The sequence below is a fragment of the Cyprinus carpio genome, chromosome B3 (assembly GCF_018340385.1).
Source record: "Cyprinus carpio isolate SPL01 chromosome B3, ASM1834038v1, whole genome shotgun sequence".
Lineage (NCBI taxonomy): Eukaryota > Metazoa > Chordata > Actinopteri > Cypriniformes > Cyprinidae > Cyprinus > Cyprinus carpio.
Window position 1 is genome coordinate 43,888,190 of NC_056599.1, and position 12,305 is coordinate 43,900,494.

General features: G+C 36.5%; 1 protein-coding gene across 1 annotated transcript; it reads left to right on the forward strand.

Moving 5' to 3' along the window:
- The first annotated feature begins 6,181 nt into the window (after nucleotides 1-6,181).
- On the forward strand, nucleotides 6,182-7,885 carry LOC122136857 (CD209 antigen-like protein C). Its single transcript, XM_042721440.1, has 5 exons — nucleotides 6,182-6,199; nucleotides 6,261-6,438; nucleotides 6,859-6,983; nucleotides 7,131-7,240; nucleotides 7,352-7,885. The coding sequence occupies exons 1-5, from the start codon at nucleotides 6,182-6,184 to the stop codon at nucleotides 7,485-7,487; spliced, it is 567 nt and encodes a 188-aa protein (XP_042577374.1). The 3' UTR covers nucleotides 7,488-7,885.
- Nucleotides 7,886-12,305: the final 4,420 nt, after the last annotated feature.

Consider the following 12,305-nt stretch of genomic DNA (forward strand, 5'->3'; position numbering starts at 1 on the left):
ATTCCTTCCCTCTCTCCACAATTCCAATAGCAATTATTATGGGGAAAATGATCGCTTCCCACTGAAACAGTTTCTTCAATACTTGCCTAGTTGTTATTTGCTCCTATCGTATTTGACACTATTGTTATATCTATTGCTGATCTATTACCTGAATTCAAATCCATACGGGTATAGCTACCATCATTTATGCAGACAAATTTTTCCTTTCCATTACCTCTTCAATGACCCTCCCATTATTATCTGTTTTTAGACCTCCCCACAATGTACTATGGGCGTTTTAAAATCTCCACACCCATACTACTCTATCTTCATTTATCCCTTTAATACCTTTCATACTTTCTAAAGTTAGTCTTTTACATGGATTGTAGAAATTTATTATTACATACTTCTTTTTTCCAATCCATATCTCAATACTTATGTACTCTATTGCTGTTCCCTTCTCCAGAACCTCTATATCGCCACTCCCTCTCTCTTATAAAATCCATACATCCTCCACCATTCCTTTCTTCCCTATCCCTTCTCACACTTATATATCCTTTTAAAAACAAAATCTAATCTAGGCTTCAGCCAAGTTTCTTGCACACATATCACATCTGGCTTTTTTTCATTCAATTCATTTATATATCCTTTAAATTCTTGTCCATTTGCACAAAGGCTTCTGGCATTCCACTGAAGGATACTTAACATAATAAATAATTAACCAACCCATATCTCCTGACTCAGCTGAGATTCTGTATTGATTAGACTTTCTCATTATCTCCTCACATTTCAGTCCTTTAATATCTAGGAATCTTTCTGCAGCTTTGACAATTATCTGTATCTTTTCTGTTCTCCTTTCAGTTTGCGCTGTGCAGTTTATTACCTTCAACCATAAACAGTACAAATCTTTTTCTTATTTACTATCATTGCTTCTTCTGGTATTTTGCTCTCTCTTCTTCCTCCTGTACTCTCACCACCATTTCTATCCTCCATTTCTCCTGCCCTACTTTCCTTATTCCTAGCATTTACTACTCTCACTGCTTCTGCATATGAAAATGTTACCTTTAGTTTTTCCCTTTTGGATCTCCACAGCTTTTTTCCTCACCTCGCAACCTCCATATGCAGCATTATGATTTACCACCACAATTACAACATTTCACCTCCACTCCTTCACCACACCTACCAAATTCATGCTCCCCCCCACATCGTGCGCACCTTGTCTTAGCTTTACACACTAATGCTGTATGACCATACCTCTGGCACTTGTAACACCTCATAGGTGGAGCTATATATTTCCTTACCAGATAACTAACAAAGCCCATCTTCAGTCTCTCTGGTATTTCTTTTTCCTTCAAGTTTTAGCCTCACTGATAAACTATCTACTCTTTTCCCTTCTCTTATCATCTGCAATCTAACTGCATCCAACACCTTTCCCCCTACTATATTCTTTTTAACTTCCTCCCATGCTTAGTCCTATTGGTACTCCATTTATTACAGCATAGACCCCACGATTCCTGGCCTACAATCTTGTAACTCGCCACCGCCCTGTTTCCCCACGGTTTTTAGTTTTGCAACCCTATTCTTTTGCTCTTCGCTATTACATGCTATCATCAAGGCGCCATCTTGTAGCACTTTAGCAAACATTATTTCACCCACCTGCTTCCTTAATTCATACGTCAGTGCCATTGGGTTTATACCTGAAATTCCTACTTCTCCTTTGAACTTTACTATTACCCTAACTACTTTTTGTTAATTTTGTTTCTGTCTTCATCTTCTTCCTCACTGGGTACCGAAACTACTATCCGATCTTTCTCCCGTTACCCTTTTTCTTTTTTTCTTATTTACCTTCCTTCCTGATTTCCTCTCTACCTGTGGTCCATCCTGTGTCCATATCATCGTCCTCTTCCCCCATATCTTCCCTTCTAACCATCTCTGATCCATGCCCACTCTGCCTTCTTGTATTCCCAGTTTTTTCCTTGTTTGAGTTAGCCGCCATCCTCCGCGATCGTCCAACCTCCTCCCACGCCGGCTCCGAGCCTCCTTCCGCCTTCCGTCGAGCAAGTCTCTAACCAAGTAAACTCCTTTGATCGGCGCCTTTGAGCCAATCGGATGTCAGGAAATACGAGGATCAGTCCAAGTTGGGAGGGGCCGCTCGTATCCCCCCTTTAAGATTGGAAGTATTGGTTTGGCCCAGTCTGAAAACACACACACACACAGACAGACACACAGCTGCGTTCCCGCTGCAGCTGAGTGGCCGGCCACAGGCCGGTACGGTAGCGTATCATATAAAATAAATAATAATAATAAAAAATTTGACCAACGGCCGATTCGGCCTGAAATGGACCGGCCGTTCGGGATTGTTCCCGGTATTCCCGATTGCCAATCCGTCCCTGGCTGCCAGTCATTTGTTTTTAACCTTTATAATGTACAGTGTTGATCTAAATGCAAACTAGGCTCTAATTGAACATACAGTTGTGTATTTATACATGGTGCAAGGTACGACGGTGAAACAACGTCGTGTTATCAACGTTGATTCACTTTTCAAAATCAACACCTAATTCAACGTTAAGCCAACATCTACAGAACGACCATAATTCAACCCATGATGAAGGTAAGACGGTTGAAACGGCGTCGCGATTTCAACAGTGAATCAATGTCGTGATTTCAACGGTGAATCAACGTCACAATATCAACGTTGATCCAATTTGCAAAATCGAAAGGTAATTCAACGTTGATTCAACCCTGGTACCTGACGTTGTTTCAACGTTGAATCAACTTTGAAATCCCGGCTGGGAAACTTAAGCACTTCAGTATTTTGTATGCATGTCCTGCTGTGTCATATTTTCTAATGTTAAGATTGCAAACCTGTCTTTTTTCATAATTGTTTCCCTTTTCTTTTGTTTTAATACTATTCTGGAGAAAGTGAGCATGTGTGGTGTGTGTGTGGGTTTTTTTTTTTTTTTTTTTTTAAACATGGTTTATTTGTGAAGTGCCCTGAGACAGGTGAGGGAGCGAGTGGACAGGGAGGACATCAAACTCAAACAAATACATTCTTCATTAGCCAAGAGAAAACAGTGGGGGAAAAAAATGAGTACATTACAGAAATTAGGTTGTTTCATTGACAATATGACATTAAAAAAATATACTGGAAAAACTGTAGTTTATTTTTGTGACGCAAGTTAAAAATGAAATGCATAAATTGTATAAATTATTCATTTTTTGTGTGTAATTTATTTGTAAATAAGCCTGAGTACATTTTGTATTTTTGTTTTGCATATTCACATGTAAATAAAAAAAGAAAACTTATTAACAACATTAATAATTTTTTAATGTAACTTAACTTAATTTTTTTTTCATCACAAAACATTATTTTGTTTATTTGTTTGTCCTATAAATACTTTTTTACACATTAAAACAAATTGTTCTATACATAATAGAAAGTACTTTTTACAACCATTTACAACATAGTAAAATCATAAAATCAGAAAACAACATCAGTTTGAGCCCAGCCCTGCCTCCATGTGTTCTGGGGTCTTCAGGAGGTCAATCTCTTGGTGAATGGCCAGCACCTCCTCAGAGACTCGGAGGACAGTGCAGTGGACAGTGGAACGAGGCACATCTCAAAAACTCTGGAGACCATCTGTATGATGTACCACTAGCAGACAGAAGAGAAACACCAGTGTCTGGATTGTGGCACACCATCCATGTTGCCGTTCACTTCCCAGAAGATCCAGCAGCACAGTCAGGGTCTCCCTGCTCAGAACAAACCATTAAACACCTGTCCAGCAGCGCTGCCACATTCAGCTTTATCCTGCAGTACAGGGGTCTGGTCTGATTTAGGGGGAAAAGAAGGAAAAGAGAAATTGTTTTAGAGCTATGACAAACGTAATTAGTACAAGAAATATTGACATACTTTAGTAAAAGACTACTTTTAGTAACTACCAATACCATATTGGGGAAAAACCACTACTCATATTTAAAACCTTTTAAACCCAAAAATATAAATTACAAACCTGGAGCAACTGAAGGGTGAGTAAATGATTACACAATTTTCATTTTCACTTTGCTTTGAATGTTCAGTCAAACTTTGTCACATCTGAAGATCAAAACTACAATCTGAATGTGAAAAACAACAGCAATGTTTGTACAGAATGAAATATTATCAGAAATACACTGATATAATAGAAATGTTCACACAAACAGCATTGTTCCAATACTCTTCACCAAAATGATCATGATTTTAGTTTATTATTCAGGATATCAGTAAAGTTTATTTTGAACTGTGACTCTTTTTGTAATTTCTTGCAGCTTTTTGTAACAGCTCCAGTATGACAATAAACCTACTTGACGATGATTTACTTGTTTTCAATAACTAACTGGCATATTTCCTGAACCATGCTCGGAATATAAATGGAGAGTTGTATAAGCAAATCACATAAAAAGCTCTTAATGTTTCACTCAGACTATAAACAATATTCTGGTTGTGGAAATCAGGATATAAATTATGGATGAGTTACCATTTTGGGGATGTATTCTTTATTAAAAAGAAAACATGTTGCTCAAGCACATTTTAGGATAATTAAATATAACTAGTCATTAATTATAGGTTGATTTTCCCAGGTGGGTTAAAGGTTTGAATAATGCATAAATTACATTTGACTGCAAAATCTTTCAATACAAGCATTTCATTCTACCTATTATAAAACTTTAATGGACTTTTACATTAAGTGTTCCCTCCAGGTGTAATGAGTAATACCATAGTAAAACTCAACAGAAACAAAATAGTGGGAGTCAGAGTCGACTCAAAACACGGTGAGCATCTCAGAACAAAATCTCCAGAAGCTCTCTTGAGAACCAGACTAAAAAATTGATGTGCATCCCTGCTGATGGAAGAGCATGTAAACGCAGCCGCTGCTAAAACATCAACCATAACCTGATCAGCTGTCTGGATTTTGCTGTACCAGCAACCACCTAAACATTTCTGAAAACTTTCCAACACCACCTGTTACTGTAAAACTAATACATGCGCTTGAATCTCATTTACATGAACACAATCCACATTGTTGAAACACGTATTTTCAGTGGCCTTCTGCAGTGAGTTGAAGTTCCTTTTTACATGAATAATTGAAATACTTCTGTAAAAACACTTCCTTTCTGCATAGATACTTGCCACACAAACAGATGAGAAACAACACAGTCCACTACAGGAGAGAAAAACTAGCGTTAGTTTGCTGACACTGAAGCTGGCAGATAGTGTAAATGAAAAAACAGAAAAGGGTAAAACTCAGAAAATATGCAGAGAAGATGAAACAACATTGATCATGTGTAAGAATATGTGGATGTTGTAAGAGGTAAAGTCAGAAAAAGAGATCACAGATTCAACGCCACGAGAATCCAGTCTTCTGAACTCACAGGTAACTGAGATTAATCAAGAATATATTTCAGTAGATAGTTCAATGTATGACTTATAAAAGTTTATTTTAAAATTATGTTTCATAGATAAATGACTGTAACCATTTCAACTGCACCAAAAATGTCTGGAATTGTGAATGATAGTATGGATAAAGGTTCAATAATGGACTCAGAAGACCGAATAGAAAGGATTGTTGATATCTACATCAGTGCAGAGGCTGTAAGAGAAACGAAACACAAGAAAGACACAGAAGACTTCAACACAGCAAAACCCCAAACACCTCAACACACAGGTAACTGAGATTAAAGGAACAGTTTAGCCAAAAAATAACATTTTCTTATTACTCACCTCCAGGTCATCCAGTATGATCTGACATGCAGTCTTTGCATCATTTGTAAATAATGGGGTTATTTTTTATTTTATTATTTTCCTGAAAATGACTGATTGTTTTGCTAGAGAAGACACTTATTTGTCTACCGGGGTCATGTGGATTAATTTAAAGCTGCCTAAATACGGATTTTTGACCTTTAGAAATGGTTTATGTTGTGTCCCATTCACGTTTTCCTCCAAAACCTCCAAAAATGTATCTTCGGCTGAAGAAAGAAAGTCATATACAGTGAATCTTGGATGAGTAAATAATCAGGAAACTATTTTTGGGTGGTGAACTGTTCCTCTGCATTTACTCACAAAACACAAGGACAAAAAACGCCACACTAAATAAAACATCTGACAAGAGGTAAAGTTAGTCTACAGTTCACATGTTTTTTCAGAAGATGTGAGTCGTATGATATGAGGAAAGGGAAGAGAGTTATATCATATCTATCATCTTCAGGAAGTGTGATGGTGTGAAGATCAGAAGCTCCCAGAGCAGCTGGTGTGTGTTTGGGTGCTGCTGTGTGTTCTTCTGCTGACTGCAGTCATAGTGCTGTGTGTCATCTTCACTCAAGAGAGACAACAGTTCATATCCACCACTGAGAATCTGACTAGAGAGAGAGACCAGCTGAAACATGAAAAAAATTATCTTTGGAGTAGTCTTTGTAAAGTGGGTGAGTTCCTTTAGTATTTTTTTGTGGTTGTTGTTGTTTTTTCTGCATTGCAGGAATGTGATCTGGGTAATATTCACAGGTATTTTTGTACATCAAGTGTAATTCTAGCACACAGCATGAACCACAGGAAAAGTGTCTACAAAGTAATGCTAACTGTAAAACCTGTTTAAAATGTAAAAAGTGCATGAGTGTTTCCTCTTTTTAGGCTCATTAATGACAAATTTGTGGAATTCATAGATGATTTTAAGTGTTTATGTACAGTCTCTATGAATATCAGATTGTGTTGATAGCTGAGTGTTTGAATTGAAGTGACTTAATTTAAAAGATACATTAGTTACCAGCCAAGATCCTCATAGATGACAGGGAGAAGTTAAAACATGTTTGCAGGAGATTGAAATAAAGTACTGGTTGTGTTTATAGATAGATGGAAGTGCCATCAATCCAGTCTTTACTTCATTTCCTCTGAGAAGAAGAGCTGGACTGAGAGCAGAAGATACTGTAGAGAGAGAGCAGATCTGATCATCATCAACAACACAGAGGAACAAGTGAGTGTGTGTGTGTGTGTGTGTGTGTGTGTGTGTGTGTGTGTGTGTGTGTGTGTGAATAATGTTTAGGTGTTAAATAAAAAGGTTTAGCTGTGCTAAAATGTATCTGTTCTCAGTTTATGATATAATTTAATTATTGTTTCTCAGGAGTTTGTGAAGATCATTTCTGGTGGTTCTGGATATTTCTGGATTGGTCTGACTGATATTGAAGTGGAGGGCAGATGGAAATGGGTTGATGGCAGCACACTGACCTCTGAGTGAGAAAGCACTGAACTGAACTGATTATTATGTAATAAATGATTGTCTCAGTCAGTATCATATCACACAGAAAGCAGCTCTGAAGATCTAATGCTGATCTGTTGATGCAGGTTCTGGGCGTCTGGAGAGCCAAACAGCTATCGGGGAAAAGAGGAAGACTGTGCTATTAATCGTTCATCAGGATGGGCTGATTTTCCATGTGATGAAACGTATAAATGGATCTGTGAGAAGAGTGTTCTTAAATGAATCATAACAATAAACTTTTATTGAATATATCTCTGTTAAATATCAAGTTGTGTGTTGAGTAATTTTAACAGTTTTTATTTGAATGACACTTTAATTAGGTTATAATGTAAAAGAAATAAATGAAAAAAAAAACATTGTAATATTGCAACTTTCAAATTAAACTATTTAAATTCACTTTGTTTTGAATGTTCAGTCAAACTTTGTCACATCTGAAGATCAAAACTAAAATCTGAATGTGAAAAACAACAGTGATGTTTCTACAGACTGAAATAATATCAGTATACACTGATATAATAGAAATATTCATACAAATAGCATTGTTCCAATACTCTTCACCAAAATGATCATGATTTTAGTTTATTATTCAGGATATCAGTAAAGTTTATTTTGAACTGTGACTCTCTTTTTGTAATTTCTTGCAGCTTTTGCAGCTACAATATGTGACCAATCACGGAAAGTAGGGACACAAGTCGGTTCTAGGGCATTTTGAGTTATTCACAGATTCTGAAAGTGTAGTCTCCAAGCTTTCCAACGATGTGTAACAAATGGAAATCTGATAATATTTGGAGAAGTTGTGGCCATTTGAAGGTAGGCACTCAAAAAAGCTCAAAAGGGAGAAAATGGCCTCTAAGATTGTGCAGTTCTCATCTGTTCTCACCTGCTGGGAGTGACAATAGGGCTCATTTACATCTCATTTAGATAAGCCATACCCCCTGTAAAGCTCCCCCCATAAAGCTGCATGGTTGCATAACAACGACAGATGCAACGGGAAAAATCGGACTGCATACTATTAATAATAAAGGATAATGAGCATTGTAAAATGTCAGTAATTTATCTTTTTTGACTTTTATAAAAATATGTGAGTTTTATCTTTTTTATAAAACCTTTTTTGTCAAAACTCTATTTGAACTTGTGCACTGAGATAACGTTGCAAGACACTCCTTTAAAATCTGGCCATCATTTTTAATTTTTAACACAAAACGACAAACTTTGATGTTTATGGAAACTCACCCCATAAGAAACAGAAAAGTATTCTTGCAGATCTCGTTGCCTCCAATGAAATAAGTCGTTCGGGACACACTTTGTCGGGGTCTTCTTTGTGGATGTTACCATCTCCGAAGTTTGCACTGTGCGTCTGTTGTTTGCCTCTAAATGTCCAATAATTCGCATGTCCTGCCACTCTTTTTCCGCAGCTAAAGTATCCAGCCGTATGTTGTACATAATGTCTGGAGAAAGCTTCTGGCTACAGCACTGTCTCCCATGCAGACAGTTCTCTTTTCTCCTCATGTAACATTTACAGTCAAAGTTATGGATTTTCCCCATTTCTCTGTCTTTATCCCCATCAAATGTCACTATCGATATAGCCTCTGATATCTAACAGTCCTCGTCTGACGCCAGTCCGATACATTCTTCCTCGTCTTCATCTTCGCTCAGTTGTAGATTAGGGATATTATTCAGTCTTATTATGCCGCTTTCATCGTCGCTCAGTTCGTCTTCAGAATCAGTGAGCGCTTGTTCATAAGCATCCAGCTTGTCGAAGAAGTACTTCAAAATTTTCGCCGGCCAGAGCGCTGCATAATAATTAGCCACGCTTCCCTTGGAGGGCGGGGGCAATAACAAAATAAACAAAAGCCGGCTTATCCAGTATGGAAATACACACAGACAATGACACGCCCCTACTGCATGCTAGAATCTCCGAAAAACTAGCCGATTTCAACCTCAAAATGTACGTTTTTAAATATACCAATACTGCTATCTCAAACATGGAGAGGCTTTTTCGTGATCTCAACTAACAAATTCTGCAAAAAAACGAAAATCACCAATTTAAAAAAAAAAAACGCTTCTTTCTCATTTTTCTCGAAAGTTGTGCTGCAGACTTGTGTCACTGGTTTCCGTGACGGGTCACATATATATATATATATATATATATATATATATATATATATATATATATATATATATATATAAATGATGTAAACTTTTGTTTTGACTTGTTTATTGACCTTTATTGACCGCAGTAGCTACATGTGTGTTGTTCTTCACTATGTTTAATATATTTTGTGTTTTCTTATTTACAATTTTTATTTGGTTTTCTTCTATTTAAAAATCTCCTATTATAAGTAGCCACAACAAAACCAATAACATTAATTCACCAGTGAGAGGCAGCAGTGCGCTAATGTTGCATAAAGCAACTTAAAATATTCAAGTAGCCACAACAAAACCAATAACATTAATTCACCAGTGAGAGGCAGCAGTGCGCTAATGTGTTGCTAATGCGCAACAAAACTACAGAAGAAGAAAGAAGGAAGGTTAGAGCAGTGGTTCCCAACCTTTTTCACCTCGCGGCCCACACAACCAAACACATATGTTTGCTCGGCCCACTGCAAAAAAATTAACTGACCCCGCTATTGTTGGGTTAATAACCTAGTACTCAGAAGCTAGATTGTTAACTGTATTTATTGAATGAGCTAGGGCTCTGCGATATGGACAAAAAAAAAAAAAAACCTATCGCGATTTCTTTGAAAAATTTTGCGATTTCGATTTTAAATCACAATTTTGACACACACAGATATGCTTTACAGTCATAAAAATGCATTCAGGATGAATTTGAAACATATTTCCAAAAGAAAACCAATTAGAGCTTTATCAAAAGGTTGTAATGTCTCTGGAACAGACATGAGTCAAAATAATCACTATAGTAAAGGTGTGACAAAATTTCTAGACCTATGGCAAAAAAATATAAATAAATAAATCCTGTGTCCAGGGACTTTTTTTTCTTTTTTGCCATACATTGTTCATAGAGCTCATTAATTGTAGCGGTGCCTCAGGTGTTGAAATAGATTTGTTATACATTATACAGGTTCACACGTAGGCCTACTCCGTTTGCAGTGTGTATACAGTATGTGTATGCGGTCTAGAAGCAGCAGCGAGAGCACATTAATGTAACGCGAAAGCACATTAAATTAATGCACGAGTGCGAATCTCTCTGTTCGCATGCAGATTTTACTTTGCTCTGTCACAAAATCAGACATGCATGCTCAGATACACGCTGCTCTCGCCCGGAGAGAGTGTGCGCACTTAAAACGTGTCTCCTCTCAAAACTGTGTCCTGTGCACTGACAACTCTCTCTGTGCTCATGAGCTAGATAGTAATTATTTTTGCACGTTTTTATTTCTAGCCTTTTACCGCGTGCAGTGCTCTGATCCGTTAACATGGGCTCGGAAAAAAGGCGCATCACATACAGTGTGTGACCCTGGAGTTACGTAGGCATATTCCCAGTCTGTTCTGTGATTTTATGACGATTTCTAACGCACAGCCCTAGAATGAACTGGCAATGAACAGAAAATAACTCAGGCTTATTTAATTATATATAGGCTATGAAATGATGTTATTATGTTATGACTTAGACATTTTTACATATATTAATAATATTATTATTTATTTTAATAGTAATTGGCGGTCCACCTGCAATACCATCGCGACCCACTAGGGGGCCACGGCCCACAGGTTGAAAACCACTGGGTTAGAGCATGCTTTACAAGCCTAACAGGCGACGTTTTGAATTTGTTCGAGGAATTTGCTATTTGCTGAAACTGGGAAGAAGGAGAGAGACTGCTTGCGTTTTTACCACTGGACAAATACTGGTTACTTCTATACAGTAATAATAAGGTACGTTAAAAAAAAATTATTGTGTGTGAATGTGAGAAATTATTGTGTGTGAAATTATTGTGTGTTCTGCTTCCTAGTTAACTGGCACCAAAGATCTTTGTTATTCTGCTGTTAGAACAAAGACTACAGAAATACAGAACTTGTGGTGTATTTTGGCGTATTTAAAAAATTGAAAACTTTGTTGCTAGTTAAAAATTAAATCACGGAAATTACTAGGTACAATTCAAGAACATGCTAAAAGTCAAGATGAGCTCACAGTAGGTTTTAAAGTCAAAATATATATACAATTGATATTATATTATATATATAATTAACTTTTTACTGCTATTTTTTTGCATTGATCCCTCTATAATTTTATAACACTGTGATGCTTTGGTCACTTTTTGGATTGAAGTTATTTTTCAATTAACAATTTTATTTGTTGACAGTTGCCAGTTTTTGACTCAGTCATGTGCTACACTTTATTTACAATTTCAATTAATTTCTTGCAGATGCAGTATACATATGCAGTAACCACTGTATTTATTTTCTTTGTTTCTTTTTTGCATAGATCTAAGAGGACATTTCACACCCTACAACCCCTAAAAATGTATGTTGTTACCTTAATTGTTTTTAATATTTTAAAATAAAAAGTGTCAATGACTTCTTTATGGACAGTGACAAACATATTTGTACTGTAATTTTTGAATATCTTAAACTTTATTATTATTATTTTTTTCTTTACTTCTAGAAACCAGATTTGACATCACTGGACACCCTTCTGAGACCTACCTGTTTTACTTCATGATTACTCCAGATACTCCTACAGTTAACCCGCATTGTAAGTCTCATAGTTACACCTTAAAGAAGCATATAATTTTGGAAAAAATGTTTGGTGTATTTGCTGGTATATTACTGAGATACTTGTATAAAGATTTATGTTGATCATATACCTAGTTCATCCTAAAATGAAATTTATGCTATTTAATCTGCCTCCTGTCATTCTATCCCATAAAAAAAGTGTTCATCTTCATGACATGAAGGAAGATCTTTAACCCAAAACTCTGACTCTTCAAAATGTTCCTAAAGAAACCATAAAATAAACTCATATGAATGGAGCCATTTCATTATTTTTGGGCCAAACTGTTCTTTGAATGGTAAGAAGCAGTT

What these genes read in the sequence shown, in the direction of transcription:
- LOC122136857 (XM_042721440.1), top strand. An exon ending in GAGTAGTCTTTGTAAAGTGG is followed by an intron (nt 6,439 to 6,858) that starts GTGAGTTCCTTT and finishes TTGTGTTTATAG; the next exon opens with ATAGATGGAAGTGCCATCAA. An exon ending in GGCAGCACACTGACCTCTGA is followed by an intron (nt 7,241 to 7,351) that starts GTGAGAAAGCAC and finishes CTGTTGATGCAG; the next exon opens with GTTCTGGGCGTCTGGAGAGC.